Below are 22162 nucleotides of genomic sequence, written 5' to 3' on the forward strand. Positions count from 1 at the left end.
CTTTCCAGTGAGGTGGGGTACGCAGAGTAGCCTGGGGGCCCCCTTCTACCACCAGCCCAGGGAACATAACCTCCCCTTCTGGAACACGATTTAGGGTCTATAAGATCTGGGATCTCTAGGTCAGGGGTTGCTCAGCTGAGGCACGCCCCTCCATGGACACACAGGTCCCTGGACTGGATCATCCTGCATGCACACTTTCAGGGGGGGCAAGACGGGGAACCAGCCTTACATGACCTGTTGTGCTGTGACAGGCACTCTGCCTCTGACCCAGGGACCTTGTGTCTCCTGCCAACATCTGCGATGCTATTATCAAGCTAGCCTGTGGTTTTCCAAAGGGGTAAAACCCTGGATCCTGGACAGCTGGAGAAGTCAGAAGTCAGCTTCCTCCCCAACCCAGAACCTATGTTAGATAACAAATGGCTGGCTCTGTTCTCCAGGCTCAGTGCCAGTGTCTCCTGCCAACCACAGGGGGCAACAGATGCTAAGACTGGTGGCACAGCCTTGCTCAGGGAGCTACTATGAAGCCACACAAGATAACAGCATCCCAAGGCAGGGACTCACACAGTGAGTCCAGCCATGTGAGCAAGGTATTAATTTGATGGAGGATTATTACCCCATGAGGGGCTGTGGATTGCAGGCGTGACCTCCTCAGGCGGTTATAGAACATAACTTTGCCCAACCACAGGGAGGAGCCACATTGATGATGTGTATGTGTGCATGTGTATGGGCATATGTATATGCACACATGCATGGCTGTTCATGTATGAGCACATGTGAGCATGTGTATCAGGCACATCTACATGTGTACACATGTATGAGTGTGTATGTGAATGCATGCATGTACATGTGCATGTGTGCATATGCCTACATGTGTGTCCTTGTTGCAAGGACTTGAGGGTAGGACAATGGTCTGCTCTCCTGTTACCTCATGAAACAGCTGCCGAGAAAAGTTCCAGAATTCCACACTGCTGCAGTTGAGCATCTGCTCTGTCAGGTTCCGGTTCGTGATCCGTATCGTGACTTGGAAAACCTGGGCATCTGAGACAGAAGTGATACAAATTAGCCATAACCCTGAGAGAGGAAGTCACATGCTAGGGCTAAGGTATACCTAGGTGGCGGAATGCTGGCCTAGCATGCACACAGCTTTTTTAAAAAAAGAAAATAAACTGATACATCAATTTTAGACTGAGGTGGTTAAACTGGAGAGATTGATACAAGGAATGGTAGTTCTGACATTTGCACTGGAGCGAAAGAATGGAGCAGAGTCAGCTGGGACGGGACACTGAGTCACCACACCTGTAGGAGCTGGGTTTCAGGATGTACTTGTGGCATCCCAATGCTCCTACAGCTGTCATTTCCTCGGTTGGGAGAAGGTGCTGAGTACCGGGCCCAGCCAGGTCCTCATGTTCGATCACTCCCCGTGCCTCCCACATTAGAGTGACTGTGGTCACTTTTGCCAGCATTGAAAGTACCATCTCTTTGCACATAGCAAGCTGGTAGAGTTGGTCCCCTGCCACAAGGTTGCCTCTCCTCTAGATGCTGGGAACCTATGTCTCCTTCATGGGAGTACACCCACTGTGCACAGGCACTGGGGTGTCTCCACTACAGCCCCTGATGCTCCCTGACTGTTGACAGTGAGCCACAGACTAACTCCAACCTGGGATGGAGAGCCCTGGGCCCACAGACCACAGGGTCAATCCAACAGATCACAAGTGCACATCACACTGAAACCACAGAAATGTTGCCAAGGCAATAGGGAAGCTCTTGCTCTGGGGGAGGCGTTCCTCCTAGGGGAGACCTGGAACCAGCTCCTCACATGTTCTTTGTCCTGCACACCCTCTGGAATAAGCCTGAGTCACCATCAGAAGAGAAGATTCTGGAGTGACAATGAACCAGACCCCAGCCCTCATCAACCAGCTGTGCTAGAGGAGGGACAGACCTGAGAATTTAGGACTTCAAGGTAGCAGAGCACCCTCCTCTTTACACATCACCAGCCTCAGCACTAGGGGAGCTGTCTCATTGCATTGCTAAGACTGGTGAGGTCTGTATATTACCATGACCAGGCAGAGCCAGGTGGGCAACCTATAAATGACCAGAAGGCCACATCAGCTGCCACCTAGTGGGAGAGGTCCAAGCATATTTATGTGTCCTGTAGGTTTGGAAGAATCTGTCCCTACTGGCACAGGTAGGGTGAATGCTACAAGCCACAGGAAATAGGGTGTGCTCTAATTCCATCACAACAGCACTGAGCTGCCCAGCCCTGATGGCGAGAGGCTATGTAAACAGTCCTGTAGGAGTCTGTGTGGCTGAAGGTCTGTGGCGCACCATCTGTGGGTACCTCCTGTATCTGACAACACCCATGTATGTCAGACTATTAGAAGGTGGGTCTCCGTGGAGCCTGTAGGTCAACAAGCAAGGAGCCCACAGAAGTGCCAGGCAGCTCTCACTGCAGTGTGGGACATTCAGAGGGTAAGAGGACACACACAGTAGGGGCAGTCACCACTTCCCCCTGCTTGCATTCAGGAACAATTGTGAGGCATGTTAAGGTCCCAGAACTCTGGGGCAAAGAAAGCTCACTCAAGGAAGCACTCAAGGCTTTCAGACTAATGCCTTACCTGTCTTGACAACCAGCGAGGCAGAGACATTGGCCCCACACCCCTGGTAGCTGGTTGTCACTCTGTAAAGGACTCCTGCCTCCAACCCAGACACGGCCAGAATCCGGCTCCTTGCCCAGGTGCTTTTGAGTATCTCTCTGCCTTTGTACACTTGAACATTAAAAGTGTGGTTCTGAGTGGAATTCAAGCTCCAGGACACACGGAAACTGCTGCTGGTGACATCAAGCGCCACAAAGTCTTGGATTGGAGGGCAATCTGAGGGAGAAACATACATGGATCTCAGCGACGAGGCATCTCGGCCTCAGTTTCTCCTGTTTACCCAACCAGGTGACCGATGCGCAGAATGCCTCTGCCTCCTGAGTGCTGGGATTAAAGGCATGTACCACCATACCTGGCTCTCCTCTTTTTCTTGACTGCCAATTTTCCTGGAGTTGAGTGCAGTGCCTAGTCACAGTTCTCCAACACTACCCTCTTGTCTCGTCCTTTCAACCAGCATTTGCTGCCTTTTGTCACGCTAGCTCCCTGTGTGCTGGGCTTCCTGGTGGAGCACTCTCTCAGACCCACCTCCAGATAGTGGGCTTAAACTACCAGCAGCCCAAGCTCCCTGCTTGAGCCGGATGGGACTCTCAGATCTGTAGTTTCCTTGGAGTACTTCAGAAGTCTCAGCTATAGCAATAGACACGGGCCTAGTGACTCACTCGGTAGCATCTCTGGTTGGGTTTTGTCAGCTTGTACCAAGATGGAGTTATTTGGGAGGAGAAACGTTGGCTGAGAAAAGGCCTCCATCACATTGGCCTGTGGGCAACTCTATGGGTATTTACTTGATTAATGATTGATGTGGGAGAGCCCAGTTCACTGTGGCCATTGCTACCCTTGGGCTGCCCACCCGAGGTATAAGAAAGCAGGCTGAGCAAGCCACAGAGAGCAAGCCAGTAAGCAGCGCCCTCCATGGTCTCTGCCTCAATTCCTTCCCCATCTTCCTTTCGTTATGGACTGTGAGCTGTGAGCTGAAACAAACCCTTTCCTCCCCGAGTTGTTTTGGTCATGATGTTTATCACAGTAACAGAAACCTAAGACAATGACGTTGTCCTCAGTGGCAGGAAATGCAGAGCATGTGGGCAGCCGCAGTCCCGGCCTAACCATGGTTCCTATCCCCAGCTCTGGTTGGTCAGTCGGTCGATGGAATCCTGAGGTGCAAAGTTCCGCTCCAACCTTCTAGTCACTGCAAAGCTCAAAGTTTGCTGGCCTATGCTGGGAATGGATAACTCACAGAATGGCTGAGGGAGGGAAGGGGGAGGGAGAGAAGGGGGAGGGAGGGAGGAGGAGGAAGAGAAGAGGGAGGGGGAAGGGAGAACAGAGGGCTACACTCACCTTTCAGAAACTACACTGAAAGCTTTGTCTATGCTGTTCCTATAGTCCAGACTCTGCACTTTGACTGCCATGAAACCCTCCAGACAAAAATGTCTTTCTACGGCCTCACTTTATGGAAGGCCTAGAAAGGTCAAAGTGAAATAACACTTAAGGCTAAGCATTGCTGAGTCCAGAGGCACTCCCAGCTGCATGTGGTCTCAGCTGGTCCCAGAGGATGGAAGGCTTACTGCACAGGGCAGGGGAAGGGGGGCTACATCCATGCTGTCCACAGTCCTGTAAAACTCATGCCAGGCTTTGATGGAACCATCTCTTTGGTCTGTTGTTGGAGCCTTTTCTTAGTGGGTAGATATCGGCTCACACAGCAAAGTGCTACAGAAAGAAACCCTGGTTTTCTGAAATCTAGGCCAAAGACCTTGCTCTGTGGCTCTCCCCATCCTTTGGCTGGGGACAGAACCCCAAAACTTTGTGGTCCCTTTGGAGATGTCCATCAGTGTCACCAGAAGCGTAGGTCTGGCCTCTTGCTCCTTCCAGGTGGCCCTGACGCAGAGCTCCCTCAGATCAGGAGGAACACTAGGACACCAGCCTTCACGAGAGCTTCCTGTCACACTCTGGTCCCCTTTTCCTTCACAGCGAGCAGCTTGACCCCCACGCCTTGTGGAACGTGAAGCATTGAAGACAGATACAATCAAACATTCTCATTACTGAAATCAAACTTGAGTCGAAGCCACAAGCATTGCCTCAGGGAGCCAACCTTTCCACTTCACACCAGCCCTGCTCGCCTCTGCAGCTGGCACCCCTACCCACCGGGCCACAAATCTAGGTGACAGCTAAAGAGCTGGCAGGTGCCAGGTGAGCATGAAGATATTATGGGAAAGACTTGGGCCTTCCTCAGAGCAGGGCATGCTCCTAGGATAGCAAGGGCAAATCACACAAGGTTGCGTTTGGATGTTTTCCTGTGCAAAAACCCAGCTGCCCCGTGGACCATCAGCCGGGTGACTAATTTCTCAGGAACTGCATCTGAAATCTGTGCTGGATTATCCAGCGACTTGTATGGCTGAGCTAGCCCAACAGATTGCTCATTGGTATTAGCTTCTAAATTTAAAATGCAGTGGTTCTTATAGCAGTGTGCAGGCAAAACTGGCTCTGTTTCTCCAGTCTGGAAGCAGACACGTGCCTGTTTCACCTAGAGAAGTGTGACTAGGGATGGGCAGCCTTCCCGTGTCATGTCCTGCATCCTTCCGCAGTCTAGGAAGGCCACTAGAAGCTCATTGTACCTAGAGCATAGCCCAGTTTAACCGGCAGCATATCTAACTGCAGGGAGATCCCGGCATCTTATCAGGACCATTGACCGCAAAGTGGCAGTGTCACAGCTGCCTTCCCACTGCATGAACAAGGTTCTCGGCCTGGAGTCGGCAGACCAGGCAATCTCTGGCACATGGGGGCACACAGCAAGCTCCCTGGCCTGATGGCGTGTGAGTTGGCACTGCCATGCTACAGACCCTCAGGGTCACAGGCTCCCCAGGCAGAGGAAGGCTTTGCAAACAGAATGGAGCTGCCAGTTGCCCGCCGTCATTTTCAATACCAGAAAGCCCCGGGAGCAGAACCTTCAGGGTTCTTATATTTTAGAGATGTACAATTTGGCCTCCTATGTCTGGCACTTTCTCAAGAGATCTGTAACCTTTGAACACCGGGGCATGCTCCACTGCCTTTCTGTTATGAGGATTGAGGCACATGACCTGCTGTTGTCAGGGGAAGCATGAGGCAACTTTAGCAGAGCGTGGGCACACACAACCCCACAGGTTTCTTCCACTGAGGAGGGAGATGGTGGCATGCATGGGGTCTCTATCTAGGTCCCTAATCCTTTCCTACCCAGCACCAGGATGCATCCGAGAAAAGGAGTCCATGCCTGGATTTGAAAGATCAGGGAGAAAACACCAGGCGAGAAGATGACCACTCGGGGCCACAGGGGCCAAGAGATAGTGCTACATATCCTACCGGGAAAGGTGAGGGGCTGGGTGTACCCAAGACCCAGCCTGGGTATCTGTAGGAAGTAACACTGAGCCTCCATTATGCAATGAGCAGCAGGGGAACCCTGTGTAAGGGGCACAGCCAGAGGTGCCTTTGCTCTGGCTGTGAGGTCCACTCTGCTGTCTGTGTGTATATACACACCTGGGACCATTTTCTGAAGTGCTTTTAGCCTTACCAGGCACTAATGGGGTCCGGGGCCAACGAGAAGGGGAACCCCACTCCAAAGCTGAGGGCCCATCACAGGATTCCCAGGGAGATAGTCACAAAGTCCAGCCAACAGGGTGGCATGGGTCTCTAGGTCTCTAATCTGTCCCCACCCAGCACCAGGATGCACCTGAGATAACACACCTCCCAGACTGAGGGAGGCCAGGATGCCTATACCTGTGACGACAAGAGGCAGACGCAGAGGCAGAGAGGAAAATGACATAATTTAAAGTGAACAGCTGCAGAACTGTCAGAGATAAGTGGTGAACACAGCTGAAATACAAGTTCAGACTTAAAAGATGATAGTGAAGAGACTATCGCACCTCAGAGACTGGACACTGGATGTTACAATAGCAGGGTGTGTTATTTTGGATATGAGCATCTCTTAGCTCTTAAAGACACTGGCTACACTGAAATGGGTAGAAGGAGAGGGAGGTTTGCCAAGCTGGGACAGGATGGCCCAGGGAGGAGTGGCCCAGTTCTGTTGTGGATTTCTCCCTCTCTCTCTCTCCCTCTCCCGCCCCCTCCCTCTCTTTCTGTTTGTGTGTGTATGGTGTATGTGTTTTCAAAGCCCCCATAGCTTCCCTGCCCCCACCTCCGGCTTTGCCTTTATGTCACCCATACAAAGCCAGAGACAAACCGAGTTCATCCCTCGGGGATTGGTTTAAATATTCCTTGAGTCTCTTTCAGAACCTCAGTGTCCTATTCATGATCCTCCTGCCTCCGCCTCCTAAGGCAAATCCTACCAGTGTGTGCCACCACAACTGGCGAGCGTCCTATTCATGACTCCTTGAATTCTCTTCTACCTCCCAGCCTCCTGCACCCTTCCTTTGCTCCTGGCTTCCCTCAAGGGAAGATAAGGGGACGATCTGTCTGAGGTCTGTGGGCCATCTGCCCTAGACATGGCCTCTTTGCCACTCTCAAGCAATCTGACAACTCCAGAATTACCTTCCTTTGTGTGGTTCAGCTGCTGGGAAGGCGAGGTGGGCAGCTGCTGGGTAGAGACGCATTGGCAGGAGCCCTCCATGTTCAGACACTGCTGTCCCCTGGAGCATACATGGAGTTCACTGTGCAAGCATTCATTCACATCTGTGGAAAGGTGTGTGTATGGGGATGGGAGACAGGTGAGACAGCACCACAGTTGCCTTTTCATTCTCTACAATGCTCTACACGTGACCTCCCATAGATTCAGACAAGGGCCAAGCACACTCCCTGGCAGCTTGCTGACCCCAGGCAGCTGTTAGAGCCTGCGCACATGGCTGGCCCGAGTGTCAGTGGTCACAGCATGACGGGTCCAAGAATAAACCAAGGGAACCAGAAGTTTCCTGAGCTAAAAAGAATCTGGAACATTCCCCCAACATTTCCAGCTGGCCTGGCCCTCACTCTTGGGCCTGTCATCCTCCCTTCTGAGGCCTCACATAAAGCCACTCTTTCTAGGGCAAAGAGAGCAAAGATAGACTACTTCATTACCTAAATATATTTAAGCATTAATAGGAAAGCTCATGGTCATCCATAAAGTTCCAACCCCTTCTCTTGGGAGGAAAATAACTGTGTGATTATTAGTTATTTATCTTAGTTAGTTATTGATGCATTTCTACTTTCTATGAATGTGATTTAGGAAATTAATCAGTTATACCATGGCCTCATGTTATGACAGCCTCCCGTTAGAACCAAACCTAGTCAATGTAGGCTTCCCCGAACCTCACAAGGAAAGCCCACATTTGCGGCAGGTTCTGGCTTAGGATGCTCACTGGCCTCCAGGAACAGGCCTGTGACCAATGGCTGAGGGACATTTTCAGAAGGATAAGATGAATGCTTTGGCCATGGGATCCCCCTAACATGTTTGACACAAGAGACAGGGCTGCCCAGGAGCCTAGCTGTACCTACCCCCAGCTTTACCAGGAGGAGGTTATCAGTCCCAGCCCTTTGCTCATACATACCCCAGTGACTGCTACATGCCAGCAGCAGACCTAAGGAGCTGAAGCGAAAGAGCAAACGTTTTCAAAAGCATTTGCCAATCCCTGACGTAGATTTTTTTTTTTTTAAGCCATAGGTGCTATTATTTCTTTCATCTAGAGTTTGAGTTTTCCATCTGTGGTTTGCAGTTTAGTGTACCATGGACAGTTGATGAGCTTGCTAGGGAGGAAGGAAGAGAGTACAGGAGATGTGTGTGTGTGTGTGTGTGTGTGTGTGTGTGTGTGTGTGTGTGTGTGTGTGCCTGTGTGTGTCTCTGTGTGTGTGTTGCACACTGGGAGTAGGTGCTGATGGAGCAAAAAAAGAATTCCTCAAATTATCACATAGGAACTCGAGTTTATAATTGGTTTGGGTCAGAGTGAACAGAAGGTGAGCCAAACCACGCCCATGCTCTGCAGAGCAGTACACCCAAACCAAGCCATCTCCCACACTTGAGCTTAACCCCACTTTAATACCACATTCAGGACCAGATCGAGCCTCGGAGTCAGCTTGGTAGTGTGCCCACCTTGCACTTGGATGCTGATCACTTCATAGACACGATTCACCATGTCATCCAACATGGCTGAAACGTTGGCCACAGTCATGAGCCTCGGAAGGCCCAGCAGCAGCCACGACACTGTGGTGAATGTGTCCCTGCCACCAGTTGAGTTCAGGTAGTGTACAGCTGGGCTCAGAGGCTGCAAGGCACTGGTGACCTGGGAAGTAGAACCAGAGAGACTATCAATGGTAGAAGGGCACGCTGTGCTGGGGGAAGGAGCCAGATGCATGGGAAGCCGAAACAAGTTGTACACAAGCGTACGCACACACACGTATGCACCAGTCTACCCGACAGTAAAGGACTGTTATGGGGCTGGGGTTGTGATTCATTGGTCATGAAGCCTCAGGTCTGATCCTTGGTACCACGTAAACTGGGCGTAGCAGCATAGGCCTGTAATTCCAGCACTTGGAAGGTGGAGCCAGGAGAATTAATTTCAAGGTCATCTTTGGCTACCTGGTGAGTTCAAGGCTAGCCTGGGCTACACGAAATTGTTAAAAGGAGATGAAGAAGAAGAGGAGGAGGGAGAGGGGGAGGAAGAAGAAGCATAAGGCTGCTACAATATCTTTCACATCTGTGACCTTCACAGAAAACCAGAGTCGCCTCAGCTTCTGCAGGCCTCACCGTTGCTGGTAGATCCCGCCATATCCAAATTCAGGTAGGAAATGCTGACCTTCAGTGCCAGGTGTGGCCTTGGTTGGACACAGCTGTGACTGGCTAAGCTGAGGGCGGACCTTGATGCTGTCTCTACTAAAAGGGGAAATTTGAGCTGGGTGCGGTGGCATGTGCCCATATCCTAGCCATTTGAGGGCCTGAAGCTGAAAGATCACTCCGGGAGTCTGAGGCCGGCCTGAGCCACTTAGTGAGACCCCCATCTTGATTAGTCAGAAGGAGGAAGGCGGGCACACGGCTGGGCATGCTCAGAGTGAGGACAATGTGGATAGGCCTAAGGGACAGATGGCCATGCAAGCCAAAAGGGAGCAGCATCACTGCTGATACTTTGATGACAGATTTTCTAGCCCACGCTTCTGTAAAGAACTTTTTCTGCTAAGCCATCTATTATCAGCAGCTCTTTACTGGGGCAGCCCCAGGTTGCCTGCAAAGCTGTGGCTTGGGGACCTGAGCCCTCACCCCCCTGTAGGAACCTGGCCTCAAGAGCAAGGGACCTAGAGTTAAGGACCGGCTACTAGACGGTGAGGCCTCCTGTTGCCCTGTCTCATTACTTTTTTAGATGGACAGTTCTTTTGCTTTCTCCGTAGGATGCTTCCCAGTTAAACTGTATCTCAGCATCGCAACCCCAGGGAAACCAGGCAAGTTGGCACTGCACACCCGGACTGGTGTCTCCACAGCAGGTTTGTAAACAGACCTGACTCTGTGGGACCAGAGACCCAGAGCCCTTCCCGGGAGACAGAGTGTAACTAACTCAGGAGGTAAGCCAAGATCCACCCACCCCACCCCCACTGGAACCCTTCAGACTGGAGCCCAGGGCCAGCACCTGCCGCAGCTGGGAGCCTGCCTGGGCAAGCTGGCTCCCTCAGGAGGGAGGCAACTGCACGGCTACAGAAATAATGTGAGCAAGGACATAGTGTGCCAGGCGCTGCTGCAAACGCCTCACAGGCTGTGATGGTGAATGCTGTCAATGTGACAGGTTCTTGTCACCGAAGAGTCGAGTCTCTGAGTGTGCCAGGGAGGGCATCTCTCAGTTAACTGAGGTGGGAAGACCCACCCTAAATGTACACGGCACCATTCCATGCACTGTACCCTCAAACTGTGAGCCCAGATAAGCCTTCCTTCCTTGAGCTGCTCAGGCAGGTGTTCAGTCACAGATACTGTTCAAGCCACAGCTGCTATCTCGTGCAGAATTATGACCACCTGTATTTAACGAATGATTATCTGAGCACCAGAGAGGTGAAATAATTTATCTAAGGTCACACAGCAGGTGCCAGGCTGGGGTTTGTACCCTGGTGGCCTGGCGGCAGAGCTGTGCTCCTAGTGGCCAGTTGGGCAGGCCCTCAACAAACCAATAGCAAACAGGGTCCCCTCCAGCTGTGGGCCTCAAGGAGCTTTTTGGCGGAGGTGAGGGTGCAGACAACCCCTAGGGTAGCTGCATCACTTCACAGTGGCTAGGGCAGGGTACGCCTGGCTCCTCTATTCTAAGCTGCTTGTCTGGTAGGTGTAGTGACTGAGGAGGGATCCCATTATCATTCTTGCACCCATGGGGCATTATCTGTGGGGCCTAGAGGCGCAGAATGGAAACCTTCACCCCTTGCTGGATTCATTACATTGTGGTAAGCCAGCAGCGAACGGCAAACTCCTCTGGGCCCTCCATTGTGCACGGGCTCCTATCCACAGTTGGCTACAAGAGCAGGCTGCTGTTTAAAGGCACACTGGGGGAGGCAAAGCCTGCTATCCTAGGATCCCCAAGTCTGGGACAATGCTGGCTTAGAGAGACTGACTGGGAATAGCTGTGACATGTCTACAGTGTGGCTGCACTGCAGGCAGGGGTCTCTACCAAGATGGCTTTGACCCCAGGGGACACCAGGCACTGCCTGGAGATGTGTTTGGTTGTCACACTTAGGGGATGCTCCTAGCCTAAACAGGACAGACCAGAATTCCACAGAGGGAGAATGAGGACTCCAGGGTTTGGGGTCTGAAAGACCAAGGCCATACTGAGAAGTACACTCTTTTATCTGCTCAACTGAGCCTCTCAAGAAGGAGGCTTCTCCATCCCATACAGGTGTGCCTTCAGGTACACATGCCAGAACCCATGAAATCACACTCTGATCACAACCATTCCAGTGTGTCTCTCTGATTTTTTTTTTTTTTTGAGGCAGAGCCTCAAGTAGCCTAGGCTGACCTTGAACTTGCTATGTAGTCATGGATGACCTTGAACTCCTCATCTTCCTGTCTGTGTGCCCCCTGGGTTGGGGTTACAGGTGAGGCTGATTTACTTTTGTCATGAATTCAAGTTTGGCTCAGGGTCATTTACTCGGGGGCACTAGTGGGATGTCACTCCTTTCTATCTGCCCAGAGAGACATGACATTTGTAGCCATCACACTCACCAAAGAGTAGAGCAGGCGCGTGTGGTTCCGGAGCCCAGGGTCCTCTCGCTGCAGGTCCTCGAAGCCCATCTTCACCAGCACAGTCAAGTTGTACCAGCCCACCAGGTTCCTCTCTGCTCCTACAGGTCAGATGCCAACAAGTTACAATCCTGGGGACAGGGCACCGCCACCAGAGGGCATAGGTGGTCAGCAGGCTCTGGAAGGCAGGAGATCACCTTTCTGCATAAACCGCCTGAGGGGAGTTTCCTGCCATTTACCCTCACTCTTCTCTCTCCTGTGTGGCAAAGACCACTGGCTCCCACCTGTGAAGAGTCAGAGGCCTGGCTTGAGGCGCAGCTTGAATAGAGCCCCTTGGGACACGGTTCAGCCCACAGCCTTTGTTACAATGTAACATAAAATCAGTCCACTCCACCAATGTTTCCTTATCCTGACAGCAAACAGTATGCTGTGTGGTACTCTGTGTAACATTGTTTATGTTGGCTATCTCCTGCTGTCTAGGTGAATAGTGTAAGTGGCTGACATTAGAGTGTCATATATGACTACACGCTGGACAACTGCTGTCACTTGCAGCATGTGTATAACACTCATACTGAGTCTATGCAGTTGCCCTCAGCAACAGTAAACATGGCTTCCAAGACTCCAGGGGGTCACCAAAGTCTGCAGATGTTCAAGTTGCCTATGTAAACTGAACAAGTGGGGCTGCTGAGATGGCCCAGTGGTTAAGAGTTCTGGCTGTCCCTCTCGAAGACTTGAGTTCAGTTCCCAGCACCCACGTGATTGCTCCCAACCATCTGTAACTCCAGCCCCCAAGGGATCCAAGTGCAATTCTTCTGGCCTTTGTGGGTACTATACATGCAGGCAAAGCATTCATTCACATATAAATATAATTAAATAAAAATTTAAAAATAGTTAAAGTGGACAAGTGTTTGCATGTAGGAAAATGCCCTCCCAGACAATCTAATCATTTCTCGATTATAGACTTATAGTGCTACATGCTATGTAAATGCCTGTCACTCTCTGCATATGGATTGTTTAGGGAGTGGTAATTTTTAAAAATGTCCTTATAGGTCCAGTACCAACTCAGGTACTATATAGGACACATTGGCAACAAAATTATTTTTCAAATGTTTTTTAAATAATTTGGATACAGAATCCTTGGATATGGAGGGTCAGTTGCTGTTCAGGAGTATAATTGGCAAAGAGTTATAATATATTAATCCTTTTATTATATGTGCTAATTTTATGACTATATGTTAATAGGACAATATAATACATGTAGTATACATACATATTAATTTTTGATATTTCTTAAGTTATAAACATTGATCCAACTCAGAACGCAGTATAGCCCCTAAGCAGAGAGTATGTCCCAGAAGAGTGGGCACATGTGCCAGATTGCCAGCAGCTGCTCTGGGCTGTGAGCTATGAGCCGAACAACCAGGTCTGCGTTTCCTCGGGGGATATACAGCTCCAACAAGCTCACCTGCTGCTTCCAAGCTTTGCCCAGCCTGACAAGTGACCATGGCTCTGCCCAGCACAGCTGTCTTGTCACTGGTTTAACGCTGGAGGCTCTAGGGAGCAGCTGTGAAGTCAGGCAGACCCCCCTGCCCTGCCCCCAGCTCCGAGCTCCTCAGAGACCAGTGGCTGCCATGTCTTCTATGCCTCCCCCAGACCAATGTCTTCTTGAGACCCCCCCTTTAGTGTGGCCCTACCTGTGGGTGTGGGGGCCACACAGCGGCGACCCCCTGGCCAGGAGCAGCACTTTTGAAGTCCAGAACAGTCGATGTCCAAGCTGCACGGTGGGCTAGTTGACTCTGGCTCAGCTGCTGGGCAGACCCCGGGTCTGGATGCAAACTCTCCGGACCGGTTCAGAGCTGGCGGAATGAGACAGGTTAACCATATTTAGCATCAAAATTAGACTCAGCTGGCAGAGTGCTTGCCAACAGGAAGACCTGGGCTCAGTTCCCAGCACCTGTTAAGACAGGGTGTGGTGCCATGTGCCTGGAATCCCAGGGATCAGGGAGATCCGAGTTCAAGGCCATCCTCACCCTGTCTCAAATGCAACGGCAGGGGCTGGGGAGGCAGTTCAGTGGTTCAGAGTGCCTGCTGGTTTTGCAGAGGACCAACATTCAGTTCCTAGCACCCACATGATAACCCACAACCGTGGGCTCAGAGAAAGTAACCCTGTAGAAGGGGGTCACACCTGGGTCAAGGGAAGCTCATAATGGCCCTGCTGTCCTCAGCTGCTAGGTAAGGCCTGCTGGCTAAGGACCACGTAGAGCTGGTGCACCACTGTGAGTGGAGTGCAGACGGGGAGAGTTCCCACAGAGGCCCTTCCTGTGGGATGGGCCAGGAGGCTTGGAATCTTGGTGACGGAGACACTTTTGGTGCCCCCAGGCCTTCAGACACTTTACTGGCTTGTGCTCCCCTCTCTTGTCCTTCCTCCCGGCTACCACAGGCACTGGAGCTACTGGAGTCTCAGAAACTGGCTTCTCAGCTGGCCTCAATGCCATGACCTCAACATCTGCTCCCTTCCCTTTGCTGTCTTGCTTCCTGGGGACAAGGTTCACACATCTACCGACACTCCAGGTCCCTCAAGGGACAGGAATCTCTGACAATGCCGACCAATAGTTCTGTTCTGAAGATACCTGTCGTGATCTGAGTGAGAATGGTTTCCAATGGCTCAGGGACTTACATACGTGGGCCCCAGTTGGTGAAACTGTTTGGGAAGGATTAGGAGGCGTGGCCTTGTTGAGGAAGGTGTATCACTTTTGAGGTTTTCAAAGCCCTCAGCATTCCCAGTTAGCTCTCTCTGTCTCATGCTTGTGGACCAGGTGTGAACTCTCATCTGCCGCTCCAGTGCCATGCCTGTCTACCTGCCTCCTGCCATGCTTCCCACCATGATGTTCATGGTGGGCATGGATGCTAACCATTTGAAACAATAAGCCCAAATAAATTCTCTCTTTCATAAGTCTCCTTGGTCATGGTGTCATGGTGTTTGATCAAAGCAATAAAAAAAAAAAAGTAACTAAGACAACACCCCATGAGGACGGGAGGAAGGTTTGGCAGGGCCTCAGAGGGGTGGAAAGGCAGCCCAGAGATGCTGTAGTCTCAGAGACAATCCTCTTGGGTCTTACAGGGTCTCTGGAACTTTCTGTAGCTAATGAAGAGAACTGTGGCCTCACTTCTATTGGGAACAAGTCCCAAGGACAGGCACTCAGCTGAAGCAAATGTAGGGCTGCAGGCCAAGCAAACAAGAAGATAAGGGGGAGGTGTCCCAAGACAACAGAAAGAAGATGGAGGGGAGGTGAAGGCCGAACACAGCATGAGGTTTGCTATGAGCTTTGCTTCAGGTTCCTGGGCTGTAAAGCCTGTCCTAGGGAGGTAAGATGGTGACAGTGGAGCAGAGCAATCTGCAGGACCTAGGCATATCCTCTGTAGATCTAAGACAATTTTATTTATTTATTATTTATTTTTATTTTTAAATTTAATTTATTCATCTTACAGATCTAAGATAATTTTAAACTGAAAAAAAATAATTTAAAAAACATATACAGGCCACTTCATAAAAACTGGCTTGGGCTGGAGAGAGGGGTAATGTGTTTGCCACACAAGTGCCAGGATCTGAACTCGAGTCCTGGAACCCAGGTAAAAACAGCCTTGCACAGTGGTGCACACTTGTCGTCATCCAGCACTTGGGAGTCACAGACAGCCGGATCCCTAGGGCAAACTGACTAGTCAGCAGAGCTGGACTAGGGAGAGCTCCCAGCAGTGAGACCCTGTCTCAAAAAAAAGGGGGGGGGGATGGTACCCTAGGATGGGACCTGAGGTTGTTCTCTGGACAGACAGACAGACAGACAGACACACACACACACACATACCAAAAAGAAAAAGTTCTAATAATGGTTGCCTAGCAACAGCAGTGTTCTGGAACTCAAGTTCTTCATCTCAAGCTGACTGCTGCTGGGAATTCCCTTTCCCCTTGGGGGCAGTGACTAACCTATGTCTTAAAGGAATAGCCAGTCAACTTAGTACAGAGTCAAAAAAATAAAAATAAAAATAAATAAAAAACTCTCTTTTCTTAACTCAAGGCAAACAAGGAAACAGCACTGCTCAGTGCCCAGCAACCCAGTGAGTCCCAGTTCAGCCAGATGGCCCCAGAGATTCCTACGTGGACTACAACCTCCAAGGCTGCCCAGGGCTGAGTAATCACTAGCTGGTGGGCACAATCCTTCAGTGGTCCTCCTCCATCTGCTTCTTAGCCTGGGCAGCACGAGGGACCCCTGGACATCCGCATGGAGATGGGAGGTTGCAGATTCCTTGATCCAGCAGGTCCTGGGTGTTTACAAGGAGTGAGAGTTTGCCAGGTTGCTGGCAGGTGGAGAGGGGCCATTCCAAAACAGAGGGAGGGGGCTGAGGCACATGGCTCCACCTCCTGACATGTGCCCTGAGGATGGATCCAATGCTGACTCAGTGTGACGGGTTCCGTGTAATGTCCATTGCATGCAGCGTTATGGATAACTAAAAATTAGAAACAACTGAATGCCGAATAGCAAGATTGCTTAATAAGCATTTATACATCCATATGAGATAATTCCCCGAGGCCACTAAATCAAATGCTAGAGTAATATTTATTGATGTGGAAGACATTCTAAGTGATGGAAATATGCAACAGAAAGTTCCATCAGGGTGACCAGCCTCTTGTGCAGTGTTGGCTCTAGGGTATGAGTTAGGGGGAAACATCACCAGAGGTGACTGTTGAGTGGCGGCCCTTGCCGTGATCACCCTCCAATTTTTTTCCCTTTGCTTCTAAAATGTGTGCCTTGTGAGTTCAGGTTTACAACTATTTAAAAATTTTAATAAATGGAGCCGGGCAGTGGTGGCACATGCCTTTAATCCCAGCATTTGGGAGGCAGAGGTAGGCGGATCTCTGAGTTCAAGGCCAGCCTGGTCTACAAAGCAAGTCCAGGACAGCCAGGGCTGTTACACAGAGAAACCCTGTCTCGAAAAACTAAAATAAATAAATAAATAAATAATAAAAATAAAAGCAATTAATAAGTGGATATATAGCTTAGCATTGATTCCAGGTGTGGGATTCTTGGAGCTGGAAAGAGCTGGTGACACTGGAAGTCATGGCAAGTGTGTCTGTGAGTTGTCTTCCTGTATTGAACGGATGCTTACTGTGGGGGGGGAGGGGGAGGAAGAAAGGCAGCGTCTGGGGTTGCCCTGATGGCTGAGGCATGATGCCAATGCTCAGACACCAGGCTGTAGAGATAACTGCTGCCCATGCTTGGGCGAAGGTGAGTTTGTCTTGGGTTCTGTTTGTTCTTTCCAACCTGTGGGTCTAGTCTTGTCCTACACACACCTGGGCCATGGCTGCTGAGACTGTCACCTTGGGCTGGCGCAGGTAAGCCTGTGGTGAGCTGTCTGTGAATGAGCAATTATGAAACTTACGGATTTATGAATTTCATAAACTTGTGAATTTCAATTATGACACTCACCTCAAGTCAACAGCATGGAGAAAGCTATCTGCCCACGGCTGCAGTATCAATGCTACCTTACAGGTAGCTTCAAGCCACCAAGGGGATGTCCCTGAATGCACACAGCTGGGGACACTTAAGTGATCAACTCTCCAAGATGGGGCATGGGGGACACACTGCAGTGGCCCCATGAGGTATATCCAACACCAAGCCTTGACACCAGCAGGGACCTTCCTATGGGGGATCCCAGTGTCAGGACAGAAAGGATAAAAAGACAGAGACATTATGAAAGGAAGGCTGGGCGTGGTGGTGCACGCCTTTAATCCCAGCACTCGGGAGGATTACTGAGAGTTCAAAGCTAGCCTGGTCTACAAAGCAAGTCCAGGACAGCCAAAGCTAACACAGAGAGACTCTGTCTTAAAAAAGAAAAGAAAGAAAGAAAGAAAGAAAGGCAAAGGAAAAAAAAAAAGGAAGGAAGACTTTCCTCATGGGGTCAAGTTTGTCTTTTCCACCGATAAAGACAAAAGACCCCAGGCCCTACAGATGAGGCTCAAACTGCCCAACCCAGACAGCATGTCTTTTCCTACAGACATCTCCAAGGTGACCAAGAAACCATGCTTGCTTTATAACCTGTTGCCAACTCTGCAATACTGGCTCATCCTGGAACCTGCAACGAAGCCACAAATCCCAGTTTCTCCTGAACGGAGGTTTCAGAGCAGGAAGAGAGCCCTCCAAGCTCCTGAGAGTGACAGAGGAGCCTCTGTTTCCGTCATCACTGGTGTCCTCTGTGTCCTGAAATACCTCCTCTGCTTCCCTCTGTGGGACTACTAGCCTCAAATTTCAGATTCCTTTAAAGCGAGCTGTCCTGGGTGAACTGAAAAATGTCCTTGATGGGCAGCAGATAGGAGGCTCGGGCACTATTTTTATTGCATATTGTAGAAGGATTTTGCATACCATATTAACCCAACACAACACACACTTGATGGCTTGCTTGGTGTGAGTTAACTCCTACCCCATCCTGAACCTAGATGTCCTTGGACATATACAAGGTTGATGCGGGCAGCAAACACTAACTTGACTCAGTGTTAGTAATTAGTGGCTGGCGAGCTGGCAAGATGGCTCAGTGAGTTAAGGCGCTCGAGACAAAGCACCACCCTGAGGTTGATCTCTAGGACCAACATGGTGGAAGGAGAGAGAGCTGACTCCTGTAAATTGTCCTCTGACCCCGCCCCCACGCACGCACGCACGCACGCACACACGCATGCGCCCCCGTCATAAACTTTGTTTTTGTTTTTGTTTTTCTGAAGTTGAGGACCGAACCCAGGTAGGCAAGCACTCTAATGTTGAGCTAAATCCCCCAAAACTCTGAAGTCACTTAAAAAAGAAAAGAGTGTCAGCCCAAATGTCCACAGTGAAGGAGGGACGCCAGGGCTGATAAGGAGAGAGGCACCGACACCTGCATCTCAGGGACAAGGCCGACCTCCGGGCCAGAGACCAAGGCCCAGGATGACTGCCCTTCACCCATCCCTACAGAGTTTGCTGGCTGGAGATGAGAGGAAGGCAGCTTCTTAGGGTTGTAACCACCCTCCTTCCAGCCCGCTGGCTCTCTGAATACGGCACAATGTAGAGCTTCTATTCCTGTCTTTTGCCCTTGTGGTGAGGGACACAACTGTCCCAGTTACAATGTCACTGGGGCCGCTCAGCTCATGGCCTAGTCCCAGTCTGACCCCAGTTGCACTGCCTGTCAGGGCCACTCACTGGTCTTCCCTATACTGTGTCCCTGTGGGCAGACCCAGGGACCTCCTGTCCTCCTTAACCCGGGAAAACCTCTGTTAGAACACCATGGTCAATGCCAATGGCCTCCCCTCTTTAATTCTTTCTGGGATGCTCTATAGCGGCCCATCACCCTGCTATTTGCCTGGGTCTTCTAAGATCTAAGGGATTATGCACTGATTGACCCTACAGGACCACTCTTTCACCTCCAGCCATCCCATAACCACTAGCCCACCTGCCCTCCCCCTACCACTCCATCCCCTGCCTCTGCTGTCTTCCAGAGCAGGGCTTTACCCTTCTTCCTGCCCAAGCCTGGGGACCCTAACTAGGGTTCTAACTGGGGGGGGGGGTCAACAGGACCATCATCTCCCTAATTAAAGACAGTAACACTACAAAAGTGGGGCTCAAGCCCCACAACAGACGTTTCCTCAGAAACAGTTTACTGATAGGGAAAGGATAAGAGGGTGGGAGGGAGAAAACCCAGCATCACTTTCTGTTTAATGCAGCAGGTGAGGTGGGTGGGGACTGCTGTGGCTGGCACACCTCGGGGTGGGTGGGAGCAGCTAAGGCTTGGCTTCGCCCTCACAGCCTCCTCCCTGATCTTCAGCCGTGTGATCTTGTATAACTGTGAGACTAGCCAACAGCTAGGAGACGTCATGGCTGACACTGGACCAGGCCACAGCCGGCCTTTCACTGCCAGACTCTGCAGAGCCCACACGCTCTGAACCACAGCACCAGGGCTCCCAAGGCCTTTTCTAGCCCATGTTGATACCTAGTGGGAGCCACTGCCCAGCTTAGGAGCTGAAGGAGGGTCAAGAGATGTGTAGTTGATGCCCAGCAGCCTTGGAGTAGGACCAGGGGATGTGGGAGGGAAGCCTTAGGCTAGCACCTGGCAAGATGGCCTCTCCAGTGTCCCTGCAGGGAGGCGACGGGAATCTGAATGGCTGCCGGCCCTGACTGGTTCCTACTTGAGCCAGAGGCATCCTTTAGCCTCCTGATCAGCAGCAGATCAACTACATCCTGCCACACCTCGCCCAACCCTTGGAATAGGGCAAGGGAAGTGTCAGCCAATCTTCAAGACCTCTTTAGGGCATCACACTGTTGGGGCAAGTTGAGGCAAGATGGTCTCCCATAGGTTTTCAGGACATGAGTCTCTGAAGCCTGTAACCCCTGACTGGGGAAGGAGTCAGCCCTCCCCCGGTTGGGAGAGTCCTTATATAGTCTTACCCTGCTCGTGTCTCAGCCAAGGGCTGTAGGGATAGGTCACGTGACGGTCCCTTTGGGGCACTCAAACTTGTACTTCTTGCACTTTCAGGCAGCAGCCCTCATATCTCAGGGTGACTCCATCTGACACTCCATGACACTGCCCGCTGCTCCCCACATCCCATCTCTTTTGAGGGGGAGACATGACCTTCTGACTATACAGAAGCCCATTCCAATCTGATATTGACTCAGAACAAGCAAGCACTGCCTTTCCCGCCCCCCACTCCCCCTTGCTAGAAGACGTACTTGATGTATACCCTCCAAGTTAGGAGCTAGGTCCTGAACCCCCAAGCCATGCCTGGCTCCAGCTGTGACATGGGCAACCATTTGGATCACCTAGGTAACCAAGCACAACCCTGCACCAAGGAGGTGGAGGATATGGGACCTCTGGGTAGTGAGGCGGGAGGCCCAGCCCCTCCATCACTTTTTAGTGGAGTCCAGATTAGAATCTCAGTTCCACAGCAGCTGTGAAAAGAGAAGGCAGTCTCTACCATTGGAGAGGTTGAGTGCTGGGTGTCAAATGCCACTCCACATTATAAAAGCCACAGGTGCACCGGGCATGGTGGCGCATGCGTTTAATCCCAGCACTGGGGAGGCAGAGGCAGAACTTCAGAGAGCCCTCTCAAGCCTGCACACATAGTCCCAGCAGCCCCTCCCTCTGCGGGGGTGGGGGGAGAAGCTCATCCTCATCCGTATACCGCCCCTCGCCCTGGACTCACGCAGAACACAGTAGAGGCCAAGCTGCTCAAAGCCCGCACAGCAGTCGGTCACGTTCTTGGACTCAGAGACCTCCACAGCCAGGTACTGGGTCCGGTACATGGTCTTGGGGCACTTTCTCCACGGGATCCATCCTCCACAGTACACATAGGCTATATGGGAGGTCTGTACCGCTTGCAGCCTCTGGACATTCCGGGTCACGGGGTAACTGCACAGCTGGTAGCTTAGCAGCGAGAGGCCATTTTCTACAAAGGAGAAAAGACTTTAGCAAACCTGGGGCACCGGGTGAGATCACTGTGAAGTATGAGAGGTTGCTCCCAGCAACAGCAAGTGGACTGAGGTCTCTACTGTTGGATGGACCCTAGGACCAGCCCTCTAGTCCTAGCATGACCTTCACCTTTTCAAATGCCCAAACCACTGCTTTGTTTGCATAGACGCAAAGCCATCAGCATCAACCTGTGTGCTAAGAACGCTCTTGCTTGGTGCCAGGAGCCACCCAGATTGCACTTGAGTGTAATATTAGATTCAAGAGCATAGAGTTGGAGTCCAAGATCTGGGGACTGTGTCTCCATTGTCACTCTGGTTTTGGTCCCACTTGCTGCAGACTCCCCTATACAGCAGTTCCCCTAAATCTGAGTTTGGTCAATGGCCCACACAGACAGGCAAACATCACCCCAAAAAATGCATACTTTTTTTTTTAATGAAATGGCAGATGAACAATGGAACAGTGTGTGTGTGTGTGTGTGTGTGTGTGTGCGCATTTCAGGTTTTTTGTCACCATCATCATCACTGTAAAAGGACACAGTTGCCCTTGCTGAAGGCCAGCCCATCTTAGCTCATCCTCTCTGGCCTGGCCTGGACCTCCCTCTCTGAGCCTGGTCTTGGGGCTGAGATATCATCCTCTTTTATCAAAACCGTCATGGCTCCCCAGACTTTCACCCCCGTGGCACCTTCCAGTCCCTCACTTCTTCATGATAGGCTGTACCCCATGAAACCACTGTCATTTTATGTCACAGAAACACTAGGGGACAAGGCACGTCCTTCCAATCTATGTTAAACTCCCACTCAGTGGCCTTGTTGAGTAGGCCCTGTAGGACTGCTGTCACACACACACACACACACACACACACACACACACA

At 51.1% G+C, this 22162-nt stretch overlaps 1 protein-coding gene across 1 annotated transcript in view; it reads right to left on the reverse strand.

The window, feature by feature from the left end:
* Positions 1 to 22162, reverse strand: part of UMODL1 (uromodulin like 1) — a 52463-nt gene that overhangs the window by 27554 nt on the left and 2747 nt on the right. The window contains exons 2-8 of the mRNA XM_084754450.1: positions 21026 to 21268; positions 13503 to 13664; positions 11791 to 11909; positions 8698 to 8887; positions 7167 to 7307; positions 2616 to 2870; positions 926 to 1038 (exon numbers count right to left, since the gene is read on the reverse strand). Of these exons, the coding sequence (XP_084610576.1) occupies positions 926 to 1038; positions 2616 to 2870; positions 7167 to 7307; positions 8698 to 8887; positions 11791 to 11909; positions 13503 to 13664; positions 21026 to 21268 (1223 nt within the window). The remainder of the gene's footprint in view (positions 1 to 925; positions 1039 to 2615; positions 2871 to 7166; positions 7308 to 8697; positions 8888 to 11790; positions 11910 to 13502; positions 13665 to 21025; positions 21269 to 22162) is intronic.

The sequence above is a fragment of the Acomys minous genome (genome assembly GCF_964271855.1).
Source record: "Acomys minous genome assembly, chromosome: 13".
In the NCBI taxonomy this organism is placed as follows: domain Eukaryota; kingdom Metazoa; phylum Chordata; class Mammalia; order Rodentia; family Muridae; genus Acomys; species Acomys minous.